Source organism: Physella acuta, unplaced genomic scaffold (genome assembly GCF_028476545.2).
Source record: "Physella acuta isolate Inbredline_101_S28 unplaced genomic scaffold, ASM2847654v3 ptg001193l, whole genome shotgun sequence".
Lineage (NCBI taxonomy): Eukaryota > Metazoa > Mollusca > Gastropoda > Physidae > Physella > Physella acuta.
In genome coordinates this window covers 74,128-96,847 of record NW_026732710.1, presented here as the reverse complement: position 1 = coordinate 96,847, position 22,720 = coordinate 74,128, and the positions used below count along the sequence as shown (strand labels likewise).

Genomic DNA, 22,720 nt, shown 5'->3' with positions numbered 1-22,720 from the left:
TGATTAGTTGATTCAGATTAGTTTGTTTTCTTCAATTTCTTGTTAATAAAAATATGTGATTAAGTTAAGTAAGTTAGTTTACTCTTACTGATTACTGTTTCAGTGTTTACGTTTACTGTTTACTTTTTTAATTTTTAAAAACTAAGTTTTGAACTTGTATTAATTACTAATAATTAGGCCTAATACTAATAAGTAATAATCATAATAATGGCTAATTATTATAATTATCTAATATAAATAAATTAATTAATTAATATTTAATAATGATTACTAGACTACTGACTAGACTCAAGAACTCTAGATTCAAGATTCTATATAATATACTTATATACTATTATATAGTATATTAATTATACTATATATTATATACTTACTTGGTAATCTATCGTTTTGGGTACGTAAAATCGCCCGCGACTAGTAATGTGAAAAACAGGTGACTCCTTAAATTTTAATAATTATTTCACATTTTGAGGAGGATTTATGTTTTGAAAAATACAAAAATGTTTCCTTCTTTCATTTATGTACCTGTTTTTAAACAATTGAATTAAAACTTTTCAGTAATAAATGAAGACTAGCGATGTTTCCAACAGATGCAACCATGCTCATTTACTATAGCAGCCATCTTGTTTAAGTTTTTTTTTATAGCGGATATAGCGCGCGACAGGCGGAAGTCACTCTATTTTACAAATGGCTGCTGTTTATATAGCAAATCTTGCTTGCAAACACTGCTGTTTAAAGTTAATTTCTGGCATATATTGATATATTTAGCCATTGATTTAGGTTTATTATTCATTTATCTATAATATTTGACACAAATATATCACAATATACTTCTACTAAAGCCTTGACAATGAGGTAACTTTTTCGTACATTAATAGCCGCGGGCGATTTTACGTACCCAAAACGATAGATTACCACTTACTTATACTATCTATAGACTATAGACTACTAGATCTAATTACTAATGATTGGAAAATCATACCTAGCAGGTATATTCGAACATCAACATAAGCTTAGCCTGAAGCTTCAGGGAAAATGAACGAATATTATCACTTTCCGTGATAATCTTGGAGCAATTTTATCGAAGCAAAATTGGAGAAGACAAAAAAATCTTGGAAATATTTTGAAAATTTGAGAAACTCTGCTGTGTGGTAGATGGATCTGATTGTGAGATAATTAAAATTTTGAAAGAAGCGATTTCTGGGCATCTAGAATCTCTTGAAAACAAACTGCTGTGCTATTTCTCTGTGCTGAAAGAAGAAGAATCTGCACTGACATGTTACCCATTCTCTTCTTCCCTTGATGTTGCCAGCATTCCTGATGAAATACAATTCTTTGATTTGCAGAATGATTTCGCGTAAGATGAAAAACTGCACACAAAAGTTTGGTGTAGTATTCACCATTCATACCCAAACATAAAATGGATTGACTTTTTGAGAATAGATTTAATTTTCAACACTATGCTCCGATTAAAAACAAAATTAAGAAATAAATTGAATGTTGATAATGACAGGTTGGCGTTAATGTTTAGTAAATAGCATGCAATTTTACTCATCGTATTAAAACAATTATCAAGAGTAATTCGCATTGAAAATCTACTAGAAAATCTTATTTTAGTGCTTATTAATTTCCTTACTAATTTCGGCTTTTTAATTCTATGGGGGTCACTGGTCACTTACTTTTTATAAAAGGGGGTCGCCACTCGAAAAAGTTTGGGAACCACTGATTTAACTATTAGATCTAGATCTAGCTAGTAGCTAGAGTCTACATTACAAATTTGAAAATTTAATTAACTTTATTTTAAAATTAGCATTTAGACCCTGCGATTACTAACTGTACTAGAATAAGATCTATTACGATTAGCTTTATATCTTTTAGATCAAGAATTAGTCTAGCTCTAGAAATCTACTCAATCTACAACTAGCTAGATCTAGATCAACTAGAAAGAGTTGTTGAGTTAGCACCCATTAATAACTAAAACTAAAACTATGGTGACCATTTAAAAAATGATCAAATGACACCCTAGTTTGGGGAGGGTTCATAAATTAATATAAAATGTCTGATATCTAGAGCTATATTGCTCAATTTTTAATGCAAATAAATGACTTTAGATAAGTTACATATTTTTCAGGTGATGAAGTAATAGAAAAATTCCTACTTGGTATCCACCAAGTTTTCATGGCACTTAACAGTACCTCAGTCACCACATTAGGCCTTGAGGCAACACTAGAGCAAAGTATTGATGAGCTCATGTTAGTCATCAAATTCAGTGATGGAAAAAAGTACACTGTCAATATCTGCTCTGAAAAAACAGTGAAAGATTTAAAAGAAATTGTGGCCCAAAAAGCAGAAGTTATACCCAGGACCATCAATCTAGTATTTGCTGGCCACCTGCTAAGTGATTCGACAATTTTACAAGTATGTTATTTTAGTTGTATAGGATCTAATTGTTTTGGAAGTAAATCAATACCAGTATGAGCTGTTGATTGTGTGTAAGCATACATTAATTCCCAGACCTCTCAGTGTTTGTGCATAAAATGTATAAATTAAAAAAAAAAAAAAAAAAAAAAAAAAAAAAAAAAAAAAAAATATATATATATATATATATATATATATATATATATATATATATATATATATATATATATATATATATATATATATATTGAAATTTCCACTAACTTTTAAGTGGCTAACTTTATACTTTCAAATTTTGAGAGGAGATACATTTGAAATTAAGTAACAGAATAGAATATATTTTGGCTTGGCCACTCACCCTTTGGGATAGGTATAGTTTCTGGAGTGATACCATGCATTATATTATTGTGCTTACAGTTAACATTGTTTCAAGTGAGTCTGTAAGCATTTATTATGTACGAGCCAACCCGCAGCGTATCATATTGCCGCTATTTAGTTGTTTTATTTTCTACTTTTCAGTAATTCATAATTTGTGAATTCGACAGTACCAGTGCTGCCACTGAAAATATTTGCTTTAAAACACTATCAGTAGGTCGTTAAGGACGATACTACCCCCCCTCCTTTCCCCCAAGCCCTACCCTACACCCCCCCCTCGTGAAAGCAGCCTCCTCTTAATTACCTCCTCTAAGTTTCAATAGTTTAAAACTAAATTATCTGCCCCTAATAGCCGTCACTAAACCCGGCTCTACGATTGTAAACGTTTAGCGTGAACCACAGCTCACCAGACCCTGTGGGGGTATGGGTGGTAGGGATATGCTTAGAGAGGAAGAGAGGGGACTGCTAGGTGCGCTTACAGCTTGGTGTTTTCTAGGGTATCCAAGAAGAGAATTATATATATATATTTTATATATATATATATATATATATATATCTATAATATAACGCTGCTGGTAGTGTGTCAGTCCTTCCTTCCTTCCGTCATCGCTATAGATTTTGGAACCATAAAAGTAAACATTCGCACCATGCTGTGCTTTTCAGTGCACCGCAGTGTCTTATTATAAGTATTAGAGTAGGGTTTGTTTATATAGCGGCATAGAGCTATTTTATAATTGCCACGGTTTTTACTCTTTCGCATAACGTCAAGAAAATATTAAATACACGCAAACTGCTAAAACGTATTAAAAAGATTAATGTCAAATATCATTTTCGTTTAGGTTCCCAGAAAAAGTGGATACATTTTAATAAGATAATAACAGTACGGTAGAAAAATCAAATTAATTTAACTCTTTTCTAATTTTGACAAAGGAGGTAATTTAAAAATACATTAAACTCACGCTAATAAAAAATGTAAATGCAAATATACGTTCGTCATAGAAGGAATTAGTGTTGCAATAATATAATTAGCAAAATGTGAATGCAAATTATTCGGATGTGTAAGAGGAAATTATTGTTAGAAAATTATAATTAGCATGGATTGATAAAAGGCAATCTTTTATTTATTTTATTCACTGAATGTAGGCACTACTGTTTATTACTTATAATTTTTAATCAACTATTCAGCACTATTAAAGACGCGTCATCACGTTCATTAGGTGCGCAATGGTTTTAGTTATTAAACTCTTTTGTAAATTTTTAAAATTTAAAGTACTGGAAAAAAATGCGTGAATGGATAAAGTGAAATATTGTAGGTAAAACACGGATATTTTAAATACTGCCTATTATTTATACTGTTTTCTAATTATTATTCTATCTTTCGGGTTTTATAGGAGAGGCGTAGCGAGGGGGGGGGGGGCATATGTCCCCGAGTGCCGACCTTAGGGGGCGCCAAAGTGGGTTGGAAAAAATTTGCGAGGGGGGGGGGGTGGTGGAAATCGAACGTTTTAGGGCGGGGGGGGGGGGGGGAAAGGGGTGCAAAATCGAAAGTTTGAAGGGGGTGCAAATCACCGGAAAGGGCGCGATTTGGCGCTACGGGCTAGACTATGAGCAATATGTCTTTATGATTGAATTTAAATTGTGTTTAAGTTATGAGTGTTGTGTTTGTTTTTTCGTTTTTTTTTTGTTTGTTTTTTTTTTGCGTTCGTTTGTGTTGTGTTTAGTTTTGTTCTGTTGGTACATTTAAAAAAGATTTACCGTGGCGGAGCACGGGATCCAGCTAGTATATATATATATATATATATATATATATATATATATATATATATATATATATATATATATATATATATATATATATATTTATATATATGCAAGGCATAGGTTTAAAAAAAGGATGATTATACATTTAAAAAAAAATTATTTAATTATTTTGATCAGGATTGTGGTCTAGGAGCTTACACAACCTTGCATGCATTCAGTTGGTGTGAAGATGGATTGGATTGCCCTGTTGAAACAACAGTGAAAGCTAGGGGATCATCAGAAGGTCAATGTGGCTTACAGCAGTTTAAGCAAGGAAGTTTACCAATTAGGAACTCGAAAGGTGAAAGGCCTGAAGTAGTGGGTTTTGATGGTGAATCCAATGTTGATGGAAATCATTTAGCCTCAGCTAGTCATTCTAGAGAAGTTACAAGAGGATTGAAACCCCGATTAGGTCACAATGTTCCTTGTACTGAAGGTATGCTATCCAATGATTGCTCCCTAATTAACTTGTTATTTAGAAAAAAATGTCTGTCACTATGGAAAGTGTATATATTAGCAAATTTTCTGGATTATATACCATTTTCAGCAGCAAAATTTAATGAATGAACTCATTTTTTTTTAAATTTCCTAGAACAAAGCCGCTTTTTTGTTTATTGTAAACTATGTGATTGTGTGAGGCCAGCAAAACTGCGTGTCAGCTGTAAGAAGTGCGGGAATGGTGTTTTCTTGGTTGATAGAGTAAGTCTTTGTAAGTTACATAAGGGATTGTTCACATATTTTATTTTATGAAACATGTGGGCAGGTAGTTTATCATTTTAATATATAACTTGATGGGGGTTAAATAGAACAATAATAGATAACATTACCTTGATTTTTTTAAAAGAACAACTCTTAAGCAGTTTACTATATGTAAGAATTAATATTATGTTCTACCAGTATTTAGTGTTTTTAAAGATATTCCCTCTTTCCCATTCCTTGCGGCTCCATGAGGAGCACAGGTAGCTACTTGTTTTTTACGGGTAGCTACTTGTTTTTTACCTCCAGCCATGACAATTTGACCTCCTTTTCTTTTTCTTAAAGACATTTTCATGACATTTTTGGACTTCACTTTCTATGTGGATTCTATTCCAGTGCCTGTTTATCTCTTATAATCAGGTGTAGATTTCAAAATGTCTTGTGTATGGGCCAATGTACATATTTTTAAAATGTTTTAATGATCTGTTTATAAAGCTCTTGAGTTTAATTGTTTGCAATCTGTGCTACCTTCCACATCTCAAGAGTCTTACAGTAAAATATTCTTTAAATTTGTTCCATAGATTCTATGCTTAGTGTATCTGGACACTGCCTTAGAATTCCAAACTGGCTTTAACAAGTTGAAATAATTTCTTGCCTCATTGATTCTTTCCTATTATGAAATGATTTTTAAATTCATCTCTATATGACAAATTCAAGGCTTACTTAACAGTAGCAGTTATTTTATTGATAAATTACTAGGTACACTAGAAGTAGAAGACCTAGTTTTAGTGTGGTGTGTGTGTGTGGAGTTGGGGGGAAGGGGCATTAGTATGATTGCTGGTGGTCTAAGAAAATGTTATTTTATATGATGTATGGGGGTTGGTTAAAACATCTTATTGATATTGTTTTTGTTAAGTACTATATGAATTTTTCCTAATAAAATTTAGCTCAAATTACAAATAAAATGCCCCTTAGTTAGGATAATTTCATAATCATTGTTAGAAAAATAAAAAAGCTTTGAATTCTGTATAAAAGGGCCCATCCAACTGGGATGATATCTCTCCATCAACTAACATCAAAGGAAACTGCAAAAGTCCAAACTGTACTAGTGACACCCCAGTAAGTATTGAGCACTTTATTTCTGAATGTAATGATTTTTTGTTTTTTGCTTATTAACACACGCATATCTTGTTTTTCTGAAGCCACATTTTTTTCATGTGAAGCCTCTGTTATTTTGTAAAATGAATTTTATAAAACTATGTACAGTTTTAGTTAAAATTCAAAGTAATTATTTTTTTAGATTGTACTCCTACTGTTTTAGAGATTTTATCTGAGGTGCATTCAAAGTCATGAAGGGAATTTGGAAGGTACTACAGTGGCCTTAAAACATGTACAAGCTAATCGCAGAAGAGTAGAGTGTATTATTTGCAGAGATTTAATGTAAATATTAAATTTTATGCAACAGTAAGATCAAATACTTTTTTTATGTTAAAATTTTTAATTTCTAAATCTATTATTTGTAATGAAATGAATTGCTAAACATTACCATATCATATTTTTGTCCTAAGGTCACATGTCCTAATTTTTCCCTGTGTACCTGGCCATGTCATATGTTTAGAGTGCTTTCGCCAGTACTGCTCCACTTGTTTAAACGATAGACGTTTTGTTGAACATCCCGTGCATGGATACACTTTACCTTGTCCTGGTTAGTTACACATTTTACTAGCCTCAGATTTTAGATTGAAGACCACGTTGGAAAAATACAGTCCACTTTTAAAAAATGAAATAAAAATATTGAACAGTCATTGTTCGTCCTTTATTGCATGTTTTTCAAAATCTTCAATATGTCACTAAATTTGTGAGATTTTGATTGCATATTGTAAGAAGTAATAGAAAAATACCAGCAGGCCAGGTGTGTAAAAGATTTAAACAAAAAACAAATTGTGAAAATAGACAACTTGTTTTTCCCTTGTGGTTTCCAATTGTTTTTTTTTATAACTCAGCTGCCAAATGTCTGATTGAATTTTTATAAAATTTGAAATAAATTTATTTTTCCTAGTTGGTTGTGAAAATTCACACATTGAAGAAACTCATCATTTCCTTTTAATGGGACAAGAAAAGGTATGGAATAAAAATTCATTTCAAATCCAAAAGTGTAAAATTTTTAAACTTTTTTTTGTATTTTAATTTACTGTTTTGTTTACAAAAACATTTGCTCTTCATTTTGCTAATTTCATTATGTGTCAAATAACAAAAACATGCTACCAATTTCAGTCTGTTGATGATCAGTGCTTATTTTTTCATAAAATACTGTTAAATTTTCGGGACAAAGTGGTCTAGCGGTAGAGAGCTGGACTTCTAACCCGTAAGTCTCGAGTTCGAATCCGGGTTCAAGTCAGTAGACCGTCCCTGAGTCCACCCAACTCTGATGGGTACCTAACTCACGTTAGGGAAAGTAAAGGCGGCTGGGCATAGTGCTGACCACACTCTCTTCATATGCCGAGGTCACAGAAACAAGTGATCTCTACTTCACTTGCCCCATAGACCGTCAGGTTTGAAAGGGAAACTTTACTTTACTTTACTGTTAAATTTTACACCTAATTATTTATTTTTCACATTTATATTAGCTAAAATTAAGTGAACGAAGTTCAGCTGTGTTTTTTTATTTTGCTTTAAATTTAATAGGTTTTTTGCATATAAAGTTTTTGACTATTTTTTAATTCTAAAAAGTATGAACGTTACAAAAACTTTGGAGCTGAGGAATATGTTATCCAGAATGGTGGCATTTTATGCCCATCACCAGGATGTGGAATGGGTCTGTTTCCCTCTGGAGAAAATAAGCTTATCAAATGCAGAGAGTGCCAGGTAGTTTTACACATTTTTAGTTATACATTCACAATTTGTGCAGTATTTTTAACAATCTAGCTGAAAAATTAAGTGACTAGTGCATTTGTATAGAATTAAAAATATACGTAATAGAAGTAAAGCTATATTTAATTGAAGTAAAACTATTCTTAAATGAAGTAAACCTATATATATATATTTATTTATTTTTTTTTTTTTGTTTTTAGAAAATAACCATATATGAGAAAAATATTTTTAAAATTAAAAAAAAAACCCACAAAGTTTCAAAAAAAGCTTTGCTTCGCATTGATTTAAAATAGTTGGCTACACTATTCAAGATACTCAGTATAGGAAATAAAGAAGATCCTTAGTTCATCTATCAATATCAGCAGAAGTATAACTTTGGTAAAAACTGCAGACAATTTTACAAGTAGGCCTACCTGATTTGATTTTATCACAGTTTACAGTTGACACAAGCAGAGCCCAGATATGCAGGCATAGACTACACACCTAGGATTTCCATTGTTTTATGCATGTTTAAAACATGGACATTTTACATTTCTCAATGAAGATTTGTAATCAAGAACAGCAATATTTCTTGTCTACCTCAATTCTAATGTGTAGCATAAAGCAAGTAACATGACAAGATTCACTATGAAAGGAAATTAACCTAACACTACTTGATGAAATTTTTTTTTAACTAGTCTAATCTTTTTTTATTAGTATCAGCTTCTTAACCTGTTTAAATAATTTCTCTAGTTTATGTTTTGCAAAGAATGCAGAAGAGAATACCATGCGGGCGATTGTGAAGAATATTTGGAGTCATTACAACTTAATTTATCTGTAAGTAAAGGTTTGGTCAGTAATGGTGTATTCATAAAACTGTAGTTGAGTCTCTATGGGTTGACAACCATTTTAATTAAAAAAGACAGTTAAAGCAAGAGATGTTTTTACTATGCTTGTTTATATAATTTTCATTTTAGTTTTATAGTTCAATATTATATATTTTTTGTTTTTTCTTGATTTGGTGGTTTTGTGTTGTAATAGCCTATTGATTTTGTAATAAATTATGCATAAAAGGTTCAGCTAATTGACTTGTAGGTAATGTATTTTTAAAATTCTTAGAATTTAGGTATTAATGATGAAATGGCTGCTAGAGCATCTTGGGAGAGAGAATCACAAAGTTTAATAGAAGAAACCACCAAGTCATGCCCAGGATGCCAGACTAAAACTGAGAGAAGTGGTAATTCTCTGGTTTTTATTTTATACTTTCTTCTCTACCAAATCATTTTTTTGTATTTCTTGCACTTACATTTTCAAAACCTTGATGTTTTTATAAGGGCTCAGAATTAATTAGTAATTTTTAATAATTATCTTCAATCAGGAGGTTGCATGCACATGGTGTGTACGCGGTGTAAAACAGAATGGTGCTGGATTTGTTGTAAACCTTGGAATAGAGAGTGCCAGGCTGACCACTGGTTTGGGACGTAGCAACCCTGCCTGACATTGCCATGCCTGTTTGAGATTTTAACTGTTAGAATATTTTTCCTATAGACAAAATAAACTATTGATTTACTCTTTTGTTGACTTTTTAGTTGCATTTTATTGAAGTTAAATAATTTTAATCAGATTTCATATTTAAATTTTTTTTTTAAATTGGAAGAAAGGAAAATGCATTTGTTTCCTGACAAATCTTTTTATTATTATTTTATAAGTTATTTTTCTTTTGAAATTTACTTGAAGAATAAGTTTGATTATAGTAATTTAAAACTAGCATAGAATTCCTATACATTAACAGCAAAATCTGACTTTAATGGGAGCTACTGTGGATTATAATTCATCTATCTTATTTATTATTTTGCTCTGATGAAGTTTTCTTTTTCAAAACACAATATGAAAAATAGATAACTTTTTATGTTTGTAGCTATTGTATGTAGCTGCTGATGCCTTGACATTCAATTTGTGCAGTATGAAATCTTCAGTTTGTTGCAATTTTCCAACACATTTTTCAATTCACAGAAGTACCTTGGAGCAAGTGATGTAATTAAAAAAAAACTAGATGCATCAGTTCTGATTGTCTAATACAGGGGTCTCCAAACTTTTCAGTCAGAGGGCCGCATTAACTATCAAATTTCAGTTCGGGGGCCAGTTAGTTCCAGGCATGTCTTTGATTTTTCTGGGCAAAGTTCCTCAGCCATCACCAACAAACGTTTTTTCCTACGACAAAAAGATCGCCGCGGGCCGGATGAGAGGACCTCGTGGGCCGCATCCGGCCCGCGGGCCGTAGTTTGGAGACCCCTGGTCTAATACATCTGAGCTATTAATACTTAATGAAACATTTAAAAAACAAGCTGAATAACAAAGCTTAGCAAAAAAAAAGAATTAAAAAAAAAATTAGTTAACCTGTCTGGTGACCAGAAGAGTAGGGGACTTAATATTTCAACTACAAAAAGGGTAAGTCATAGTAGTAACCCTCAAGGAGATGGTATCTTTATTCTACAGCTACACTGTTCTACCAGACTTTTTTACTTCAGGGTATTTTCGGGGGGGGGGGGGGGGGGTGGGGGTACTGATGAAAGTATGTTTTCTATTTTCTCATATGACATCTCTGAGTCCACTCAGCTGTTGAGGGTACCAAAATCGAGTCGGGGGAAAAAACGGCTGAACATTGTGCTGACCTCGCACGCCTTTCACACGCCGAGGTGAAAGAACCCTTCTTCGTCTGTCACATGGACTGTCATGCATGAAAGAAAATTGTGCATTTCATTAACACTACTTAAATAATTTGTAAACTATTGTTCCCTTTGATATTAGGCTACCACACCGGGAGACGCAGACTAATTTCAGGGGAGGCGCGAAATGTTTCTCCATGGGCCTCGAGAAATACAAATAATGGTCTATTGTATTTTTTTTAACTCAAGAAACAGACTCACTTACTCTTTTAGCAGTTGTAGATTTGCCGCAAGTGGTATGAATAACAATACAATGTATGTTGAATCACTTGACGAGATACCAACCATTTGAGCCTATCAGAGGCGTAGCGACCCTTCCCGGCGCCCGGGGACAAACTTTCGATTTGCACCCCCCCTCCTCGAACTTTTCATTTGCACCCCCCCCCCCCTCAAACTTTCGATTTGCACCCCTGCCCCCTCGAACTTTTCATTTGCACCCCCCTCAAACTTTCAATTTGGCGCCCCCCCCCCTAAGGTTGGCGCCCGGGGACATATGTCCCCCCCCCCGCCCCCCCCCCCCTCGCTACGCCTCTGGAGCCTATTTGTCAACACTTAATGAAAACGCTTTGTCCGTCTACCAAGAAATACAGGCGAATCCGAACAAAATCTTTTCGTAGTAACGTCCGCAAGCCGCACATAATCACGTGATGAGCGATCCAGTGGTAAAGCTCAACAGAAAACAGCAAAGAACAGACGACTTCGAACATTTGCCTTTTAAAATATTGGGAGAGAAAGTTATATTTTAGATATAGGACTTGTGGTTGTACTGGATCCCACGTACTAAACTGAAAAGGTGGGTTAACATAACATAACACGGGTGGGGCGCTACAAACACTTTGAGGACATTGCACTTTATTGATAGAGGAATAAACTTGAGGGGTCATGTCGGCTTCTGCTTCTTCTGCATGTCGGATATTTCACAAACACAAGTTGTAAACAAAGGTGCAATAATCAATGTGTTGTGTGAGCTACATAGACCTATCTTGTGCCGCACAAATAGGTTTCCCTACGTGTTTGAATGAAAATTGATTTCAAAGAAAGTCACGTGTTAATTAAAGTAGGCTAAATATTTTCTATATAAATTTAATTTTTAAAATTTGGCCTGGGTGCGAGGGGAGTGGGAGTGGTGTGTGTGTGTGGGGGGGGGGGAATGATGAGCTCCCTCCCCCCTCCCAATGGAGATTTGAAAGCAACACTGGTTTTGAACTAAGTCTACCCGTTCGATGTGGTGTCCCCAGGGTAGCTCATCCATTCCTGTACAAAGGCATGTTACAGCAGTCCTATGGAGAAGATAACAGGAGTACAACCAACTCTCATGTTGTACCACGTCGTCCTATCTATTAAATGCTGACCCTAAACCAACGTTTGCTGGAACTCTACACTTGCCACGTATAAGACATTACCTCCACCGTATTTAAACGTCAATGTTGGTACATCACATTTATTTAGGTAAAAAAGATTTAACTGAACTGAGTACATTATACTCACTGGTTCAATTAAAAACAAAATCTAATTTTATGTCGGCCTAAAGTTTATTCCATAAAAAAATTGCAACAACAAAACAAAATGTCTATATTCGTTACATGATAACGAACGTTATCAGTTAAAAAAACAACTCAGTGCTTGTAAAAAATAATTATAGTACAACTGCATTAATATAAACACAATTAACGGACTTGCGTTTATCAATGACAACAAATTCACCGGGATAATTGTACACAAACAAGAGTACTTGGATCACATAATTCATTTCATGATCATTTTGAAAGTGTTCAAAACATGATACCATATTTATACATTTGATTTAGGCAATTTTTAAAGCAGGAAATCTATGCAAGCAAGAAAGTCTAGATAAATAAAATCACATTAAATCAAACAACCAACGTGTGTGGACGTTCGCGTCTCACTAATAAGGTTTCAGACCCCCAATTAATGAAAACACATTTCATCCTTCTATGCCCCCTGCCCCCCTATCATCACAAAATTCAAACACCTCTTCTCCCCTCCAAAACATGAATTTTATTGTAATAGAAAAAAAATCACCAAATATATATTATATCACATTAATTGACCACCACCCCTTCACTCCCCCAAAATATCACTCGCCACCTAGGTTAATGATACACACCCTAGATTAATGATATATACCCTAGATTAATGATACACACCCTAGATTAACGATACACACCCTAGATTAATGATACACACTCCCCTACTAGTTTAGACTGAACCATTAGCTTTGTTTACCAAATCACTTTGTAAGTCAGATCAGAGTCAATACTTGTCCTTCTGGGTCGGGAAATAATTAGGAGTCGGTATAGGGCCGGGGACAATACATGGCAAATCAAATTTTTAGCAGCTTAATTAACACATCAGCAGCACACACACAAAAACAGGTTTAATTTGGACTCGATACTTTTAACGTATCCTGTTTTCTGCAATGTTTTCTCTCAGTTTTTTAACGTAAGTATTCAGAAAAAAAAGTTGAAAAAAATGTAGTTGCCTATCGCAAATTTAGTAAAATATGTATAAATAGTTAAGAAACAAATGCATAACTTAATTAAGCAGGAACAACGTAAACGTTCTGTTTCAAACAACATTGAATCCGCTGGAAATTTCATTCTTCATCTAACGCCAGCTTTCCGACACGTTTCTCAATCCACCGCGGTACCTTGTTGGGGCTGGTCCAGGCGAACTTGGAGTTGAAGAGAACAGCGTAGAGGACAGTGGGGCCAGTGACCATGGCCAACAGCAGACTGATCATGCTCATCTGTTCGCCAATCACGTACATCATCGCCGCGTGAACCAGAACGTCGAACAGCGTGCCAAGGAATGAGTCGATCTGTGGCCGTCTGGGTTGGTTTTTGAACCAGTCCAGGGAGCTCCAATCTATGATCTTTGAAATACAAAGAAATACGATTACATTCTAATCTATGATCTTTGAAATACAAAGAAATACGATTACATTCCAATCTATAATATTTGAAATACAAAGAAATACGATTACATTCCAATCTATGATCTTTGAAATACAAAGAAATACGATTACATTCCAATCTATGATCTTTAAAATACAAAGAAATACGATTACATTCCAATCTATGATCTTTGAAATACAAAGAAATACGATTACATTCCAATCTATGATCTTTAAAATACAAAGAAATACGATTTCATTCCAATCTATGATCTTTGAAATACAAAGAAATACGATTACATTCCAATCTATGATCTTTGAAAAACAAAGAAATACGATTACATTACAATCTATGATCTTTGAAATACAAAGAAATACGATTACATTCCAATCTATGATCTTTAAAATACAAAGAAATACGATTACATTCCAATCTATGATCTTTGAAAGACAAAGAAATACGATTACATTCCAATCTATGATCTTTGAAATACAAAGAAATACTATTACATTCCAATCTATGATCTTTGAAAAACAAAGAAATACGATTACATTCCAATCTATGATCTTTGAAATACAAAGAAATACGATTACATTCCAATCTATGATCTTTAAAATACAAAGAAATACGATTACATTCCAATCTATGATCTTTGAAAGACAAAGAAATACGATTACATTCCAATCTATGATCTTTGAAATACAAAGAAATACGATTACATTCCAATCTATGATCTTTGAAATACAAAGAAATACGATTACATTCCAATCTATGATCTTTGAAAAACAAAGAAATACGATTACATTCCAATCTATGATCTTTGAAATACAAAGAAATACGATTACATTCCAATCTATGATCTTTGAAATACAAAGAAATACGATTACATTCCAATCTATGATCTTTGAAATACAAAGAAATACTATTACATTCCAATCTATGATCTTTGAAAAACAAAGAAATACGATTACATTCCAATCTATGATCTTTGAAATACAAAGATATACGATTACATTCCAATCTATGATCTTTAAAATACAAAGAAATACGATTACATTCCAATCTATGATCTTTGAAAGACAAAGAAATACGATTACATTCCAATCTATGATCTTTGAAATACAAAGAAATACGATTACATTCCAATCTATGATCTTTGAAATACAAAGAAATACGATTAAATTCCAATCTTTGATCTTTGAAATACAAAGAAATACGATTACATTCCAATCTATGATCTTTGAAATACAAAGAAATACGATTACATGTTCGTGACATATCATAAAACAAATGTGAAATGCGGAAAAAATATCAACAATGTAAAAAATAAAGTAAGGCCCGTAACTCATTGAAAAGAAAAACATAAATAAATTCTAATTTTGATTGTTTAATCTGTAGAAAGATATTAATTTGTTGCTCCAAAAATGTTTGTTGTTGCTGTTGTAGTACAAAGAACAGGCCACTGTCGAAAACTCCCACTGATCAGGAATATAAAAAAAAAATGTGTATTGTATTGAAATAGCGTGCTAATGAAAAGAATTAGTCGCGACCAAAAAACCTTCGAAAAAAATATGGGCCGGCACGAGATGAGAATAGAAGAAGGTGGACCAACCAGGACAATTATGAAATACATAGACATTACAGAGAGGTGAAAGTTGTGTCACTGAAACTCAGAAGGGAAACAACCCAAAAAGGCAGACAGGCCTAGGCTGAGACAGATTGATGCCGTGAGACAGACCTAGACCTAGCAGAGGCGTAGCGTCCCATCCCGGCGCCCGGGGACAAAATTTCAATTTGGCGCCTCCCCCCCCCCCCCCCCCCCGTCGGGATCAACCTTTCAATTTTCAATTTGCACCCCCCCCAGAGGCGTAGCGACCCTTCCCGGCGCCCGGGGCGAACTTTCAATTTGGCGCCCCCCCCCCCCCCCGCTTATATATATATATATATATATATATATATATATATATATATATATATATATATATATATATATATATGTGTGTGTGTGTGTGTGTGTATAATTATGTGTGTGTGATAGTGTGTTTATATATAAGCTTGTGTGTGGGTAAGAGTGTATTTGTGTGTGTAAGCGTGTGTGTAAGCGTGTATGCTACAGTCCGGACAAGGTTTAATAATTACATTGTATGATTTTCATTCCTTAAAACTTTACGACAATTTAATTCCCATTAAGATGCGTTTAACTTTTTTTGCGAAAGATTAGTAATGTCAGTAAAAAAAAATAAGCCTGATCTGTGTTAGAGGGTAGTTTGTAGCTAACGCTAATATGTTTAGACCAGCCTTTTATGTTCTAGTTTTGAACGATCTCTGTTGTGATATGGTACATATTGGATTCGAAGTTTGTTAGAGTAAGGACACACAAGTGACATACAAGAAGAAGTTATCAGAAATATTTATTGTTCACATTGGAATACGACATGGGTATTTCGTTGATTGGTTGATGGTATGACAAAACAAGCTAGAGAAAACAAACTGGAATCCAACAGATGTTAACAGCTCGTAGTCTTGGATTTCGCAGATTTGCCCTGCCTTCTCGCAAACAGTTTCTTCCAGGCATCTTTTCGGGGGGGCGAAGCCCCCCGGAAAAATTTTTACGCCCCCCCCGAACGAAATGAAATTTATATAATTTATATATAGAAAATATATACTTTTAACAGTGTCCGCCCCCCCCCCGAAGAAAGTTTACCGCCTCCCCCCTCCCCCCGAAGATTTCAAGTGCCCCCCCGGAGAAAAAAGTCTGGAAGAAACACTGATCAAAAGTATCTGATCTCTCACGTTGAAGTTGAGAGAATCGTAAGAATCTTACAAAGAACTAGTCGCGTCTTTTTTTTTAACAAAACTGGCTATTGAAATTGTACATTACGCGTTAATACACTTGGTTTCTTTACTAAGTGTTAAGAGAGTTATCTACTCACCAATCCAGTACAAATACTTGCGATTTTTGTTAGCGAAAAAAGCGCCCCCCCCCCACCCCCACACACACTCATCACAACCATCTTGGACAAAGTTTGTAGAGCGGTTTTTAACGTAACTAACTTTTTTTTAAAAAATGTTACACAATTATACAATGCACAGTACAATTCGTTTCTTTCTGAGAGCTAAAGGTTGTTTACTCAGAATCCTGTGTAATTTTGCTATTTTATTTAGCCTAAAAGCGCCCCCCTGCACCATCTTGATAAAAGTCACTAACGTATTTTACAGTTCAACAATCGTACAATACGTTTTAATACAATTGGTTTCTTTTAATAGTGGTAACGTTTATCGACTCAACAATCTAGTGTAAATTCTTCCGTTTTAAGTCTCGAAAAAGCGCCCCCCCCCCATCTAGGAAAAGCTTCAAAGCGGTTTTGCCGGTCACTGTTTCTTAAGAGTATATGTTTTACATTAAGAAATCAAGATAGAAAACAGTTAAATCAGTATGTAAATGCGTGTAGCCATTATATTTCTTAACTTAGACAGTTTATAATTCAAAACTGCAGCATAAAATCAGCTTTAAAAAATTTTTCCCACCCCTTTTGGCGCCCCCATAGGGTCGGCGCCCGGGGCGGCCGCCCCCCCCGCCCCCCCCTAGCTACGCCTCTGCCCCCCCCCCCCCCCCCTCAAACAAACTTTCTATTTGTCGGCGCCGGGGACATATGTACCTCCCCTCCGTCGCTACGCCTCTGAGACCTAGTCTGAGACGGATTGATGCCGTGCGACAAACTTAGACCTAGTCTGAGACGGATTGCAGTGAGCAGTGTTTCTTCCAGACTTTTTTATCCGGGGGGGGGGGGGGACAAAAATTTCCGGGGAGGGGGGGGGGGGGACACTGTCAAATGTATATATTTTCTATATAAATTCCATTATTTTGGGGGGGGGGGGGCTGTAGACTTTCTTCGGGAGGGGGGGGGGGGTGGCGAAGAGATGCCTGGAAGAAACTCTGGCCGTGAGATAGGCCTACAGCAGCATGGAGTCAGGACGTGAAAGATGAAAAAGGAGGTGAAGCAGACAAAACCCTCAAAGGGCAGCATGGGCACAGTAATGGATGGCTGGATGTTCAAGAATTTGTAAAAAAAATTATTAACTTATTAAAATATCCTCCATATTAATAGTTGGGCCATTGCTTTATGTCCTTTTAGCGAAAAACTCTTTGTATAATAAATATATAGGTGATTAGCTCAATAGTGTTTACTGAGACGTGCCCTTGTGCACGTTGGTTTGTAAATATTTACCCTCATAGTTTTAAATATGTGTCTTTGAACTCACGCATATATGCTGTAGCTGCTTTATTTTTAAAAAATTGACTTACCCTTTTTGCCATGTAAGATTTATCCCATGTAATAAAATAAAACAGATGCTGTATAATCTGTAGCGTGGCCAGCCATTTCAGTCTGTTGGTCAACAAGAAAGATGTTATAAATACAGTGAGCGTGTCCAGCATAAAATATAGACGGACTCGGACAAGGTCTTTCCGTGGGAGTGTCCGGATGCCGCACATGATGAGCACGTGAGCAAGCATGTGGTACAGTTCTACTGCAAACAACAGAAAGCACGCGACATCGTACACCTGAAGTGCCATTTTCTTTGGTATCAAATCAACAGTACCGGGCCGATATTTCTTTAAGTGTAGTCAACACAGATTTTTTCTGGTGCGGCAAAACCTTGCAGATCTGGAAGAAAAAAGAAGAAGAAATTTTAACATGTAAATTTAAAATATCAATTTCCGATATTAAATATAACTTTTATATATCAATTTCCGAAATTAAAATGTAACTTTAAAGTATTAATTTCCGAAAATTGTACTTCTAACCTCTCTCCAAGTAGACGCTGTAAGTCTACTTATAAGCTACATAAGTCTAATCACAAAGTTCAAATATCCGCAGGTCTAACCCCCCCCCCCCCCCCACCGCCAGACGAAATAAGGAAAAATATTAAATTGGATCATTTTCATAATTACCCCCGCCCGTTCCACCCCCCCCCCTGAAACAAGTGGTAAGCATGTTTTAAAAATATCATCATCCGATTTTTTTTTACTAGAAATAATATGGACCCGAGTAGAAAGATTAATTTGAGTACAAAGCTTGGAGAATCGGAAATAAAAGGATAATTATATTAAAGTTCAAATTTTATTTTAAAAATCCTACACCAGCTCAGATTTTCTTAATTTTGCTAAATATGCTTTAAAAAATAGAAGGATGGCCTGATTTTTTTCCCCTTTCAATTAGCGACTGTATAATATTAATAACTTCTAAAGAAGATGTACAATCGAGTTTTCACTAAAAAAAATACGTGATTTTAAAAATAAATAAATTTAATTTTCAAAATGATGTATGGGGAGGGTGAAGGAAGTGTTATATATTGAGGGTGGTGATGAGTGAGATTCTATGTAAAGATATGTGGTGTAGACACAAAAAAGCCCTGTTTTATCTTGTATATTATATGTGCGGGCCCTCAGATAGCAGCGTAAACTTTGTGTCACACCGTGTTGGGATTTGACTTTAGTGCATATAGGTCAGCCGTTGCTAAAAATAGCCGCGTTCCTAGAACTAAAACAACACAAATAGAGTTTGGCCTATGCAACACTTTAAACAGCTGCATGTCTGCTTTGCCTTTATAACGTCAAATGTATAATCATGTGTAACGCTGGACCGTTTCATCCGTGCTAAAAATACCTCGGTAACACATAAGGCTCGGGGTAAAGTGTCTGGGCTAAATAATAAATTAAGTAATACACTTCAGGACACAGCGCAACTGTCTGTATGCCTGAAGTCTGGCTAAAGTTCCATATATCTTACGCTAAACAAATTTTTATTATTAATATAAAGATTATATTAAATACCAGTTACACTGACTCGATTAAAATATTCCAGATACCTCATAAGACGCCATATGTAAAATAATAGGCCTACATACAAATACAAGTAATACTGAGATGTAATGGGCTAATTGTGTGTACGTGCCCACACGTAATACAACAATGAACAATTACCAGACCAAATTTAGAAAAACGAATGTTCATTTTGTGAACTATGAAAAAATTAAATTTAAAATAATTTAAAATATACATCTATATTGTTATAAAATAAAAAGGTTTTATACATAACGATTCACAATTTATAAGCCATCGACTCTTTCAAGAAATGATTGTTTTCACTCACGGGCCCTTCACTACACACAGAGGTCGTGCACTTCCTCCAATACAATATCGACCCAGCTAGTCTGTGCTCATTCTGTTGAGGTAATCGCGTTGAAGTAATCGTGCTGTGGCCGCGTTACGTGAATCACTGCCCTGGCTGGGAAAGCCAGTGTAGTACACCAGACTACACGACGTCACTGGGAAGTTGAATACAGTGACAGCAGCAGGCTACAGCTGTTTTATCCATATTTTTTTTGTAAACTATAAAGAAATTTCTATATGGACATCGTTCGAATTACAACACCGAGGGTGAGGGAAGGGGGTGGGGTAGTAGTCGCAATGCAAATTGGGATCAGTAATCAATATTGCTAAGCGCGTTATTATAAACATTGTGTTTGATTACTAAACCCGTACCTATGTTAATTAGATTTACCATAGCTGCGCGTGTTGATGCATGTGTCAGACTGCACATTGTGCAACCGGTAACACGTTCGGGGGCGTGGCACAAGAACCGAAATACGGACAGTGGGGTGCAACAATAGGCCGGCATCTCTCTTCCACGATGAGATCCACACTCCCATACACCTGATCATGGGATCCACACAAAGACCTAATCATGGGATCCACACTCCCATAGACCTGATCATGGGATCCACACAAAGACCTAATCATGGGATCCACACTCCCATAGACCTGATCATGGGATCCACACTCCCATAGACCTGATCATGGGATCCCCACTCCCATACACCTGATCATGGGATCCACACTCCCATAGACCTAATCATGGGATCCACACAAAGACCTGATCATGGGATCCACACTCCCATAGACCTGATCATGAGATCCACACTCCCATAGACCTGATCATGGGATCCACACAAAGACCTGATCATGGGATCCACACTCCCATAGACCTGATCATGGGACCCACACTCCCATAGACCTGATCATGGGATCCACACTCCCATAGACCTAACCATGGGATCCACACTCCCATAGACCTGACCATGGGATCTACACTCCCATAGACCTGATCATGGGATCCACACTCCCATAGACCTGACCATGGGATCCACACTCCCATAGACCTGACCATGGGATCCACACTCCCATAGACCTGATCATGGGATCCACACTCCCATAGACCTGATCATGGGATCCTCACTACCATAGACCTGACCATGGGATCCTCACTCCCATAGACCTGATCATGGGATCCTCACTCCCATAGACCTGATCATGGGATCCGAACTCGAGACAACAACTTCTTCACAGCAGTGGCCACAGTCCACGACATATAGGCTAATCACTACACTCAGCTATCTTAGCTTTCCCCGATTCGAATCAGATAACCATTAGGCAACAGTCATGCAACATTAGGCACCATCAGGCAACATTAGACACCATCAGGCAACATTAGGCACCATCAGGCAACATTAGGCACCACCAGGCAACATTAGGCACTATCAGGCAACATTAAGCACCATCAGGCAACATTAGGCACCATCAGGCAACATCAGGCACCATCAGGCAACATTAGGCACCATCAGGCAACATTAGGCACCATCAGGCAACATTAGGCACCATCAGGCAACATTAGGCACCACCGGGCAACATTAGGCACCACTCTTTAGAGCTCGTAATCGAACATACAATTTTCATAAATGACGTCGCCTATCTGGGGGAGGGGTGGTTTCAGATTTTTGTGACGCTGCGTTACGTGTGGGAGGAGTGTTTAAAAAAAATTTGACGATGTAAGTACGGTAGAATTTTAGTGCGCAACAATGCTCATTAACGTTCTCTACAGTTAGGGTTATTGGGAAGTGGTGGATGTATGTGGAATTGTGTGACGTCATTTTAGAGTTGGTTCTGTGTGACGTTTGTGCTAAAAATCGACAAAAGTGCACAACTTTATATAAGGAATTCTTCTCAGTCAGCGCGCGCTTTACTTCTCAACCACACAGTGCTCTTGCCGTTATACAGTAATACTTACTTATAGATACATGACTGTATTCTAGTATACTGTTGCTTACTGCGGCAACCTAATGGCATCTTAATTACGTTGTTAACCTGTCTGATTATTTAAAGCATTCTATACACTCTAAAAAATTTAGCTATTCATAAAACTTTACGATCTAATTAAGTGCTAATGGGAATCTTACCTCCCTTTTCGTATAGCACTGTAACTTTTCACACTTTTTAGTTTAATACTGTATGTTATATTCTTACTTGTTTAGTCCTAATATATCCCACTGTAACTTTTACCATTTATTAGTTTAATGGTGTATGTTATATTCTTACTTGTTTATTCCTAATACATCCCCCCCCCCCCTCCCCGCTCAACTGTCTTTATCTGAACTTGATCACTTGTCTGTTCTGATAAGCCTGTGGAGGTAAAGATGGCTTCCGAGGAGCGTGCACAGCAATACATTAAAAGGTCACAATGCATTCTCCGTTCAACATGTACACAGCTTTCCTGTAGACAGTTGAACTTTGTACATGACAGGGCAGCCAGTGGCAGGAAAAATAAATGTCATCGGTTTTTCATTTAGCACTACCGCTGCTGTTTTACACGTACAGTATAAGTATAATCGTATTTCGAAATTCCACAATAACTAAACCTTATGTCCAGGGGCGGATTACGAGAAGGGCAGCTCCGCTCAAGCTAATCCGCCCCTGTATAGTACATAGTATAGAACTACTGCAACTTGTAGAGCTGGGACAGGTATGCTGGTAACAGTGACACTGTCACATTCAACTGGGTTATGGAGATTACATTTCTGGTGCACTGACTACAGTCA

The 22,720-nt window shown here is 35.8% G+C and overlaps 2 protein-coding genes across 8 annotated transcripts; one reads left to right on the top strand and one right to left on the bottom strand.

Annotated features, from left to right (window-relative positions):
* Nucleotide 1: 1 nt before the first annotated feature.
* LOC131956989 (E3 ubiquitin-protein ligase parkin) lies at nt 2–9,710 on the top strand. Of its 2 annotated transcripts, none has more exons than XM_059321681.1 (12): nt 2–68; nt 2,132–2,418; nt 4,732–5,029; nt 5,186–5,292; nt 6,325–6,408; nt 6,611–6,729; nt 6,858–6,994; nt 7,349–7,410; nt 8,020–8,154; nt 8,893–8,976; nt 9,259–9,376; nt 9,518–9,710. In XM_059321681.1, exons 2-12 carry the CDS (start codon nt 2,179–2,181, stop codon nt 9,622–9,624), a joined length of 1,491 nt encoding a protein of 496 aa, XP_059177664.1. In that variant the 5' UTR covers nt 2–68; nt 2,132–2,178; the 3' UTR covers nt 9,625–9,710. The 2 variants fall into 2 exon arrangements, with proteins under 2 accessions (XP_059177664.1, XP_059177663.1); XM_059321680.1 differs by lacking the exon at nt 2–68 and adding an exon at nt 1,333–1,357.
* A 2,668-nt stretch (nt 9,711–12,378) lies between these two features.
* Nucleotides 12,379–22,399, bottom strand: LOC131956988 (uncharacterized). 6 transcript variants are annotated; one of them, XM_059321677.1, is made up of 3 exons: nt 22,221–22,399; nt 18,090–18,450; nt 12,379–13,761 (listed from the first exon to the last, which is right to left on the bottom strand). In XM_059321677.1, exons 2-3 carry the CDS (start codon nt 18,357–18,359, stop codon nt 13,483–13,485), a joined length of 549 nt encoding a protein of 182 aa, XP_059177660.1. In that variant the 5' UTR covers nt 18,360–18,450; nt 22,221–22,399; the 3' UTR covers nt 12,379–13,482. The 6 variants fall into 6 exon arrangements, with proteins under 6 accessions (XP_059177660.1, XP_059177658.1, XP_059177662.1 ...); XM_059321675.1 differs by lacking the exon at nt 22,221–22,399 and adding an exon at nt 22,082–22,206; XM_059321679.1 differs by lacking the exon at nt 22,221–22,399 and adding an exon at nt 22,149–22,167.
* Between the last annotated feature and the right edge of the window lie 321 nt (nt 22,400–22,720).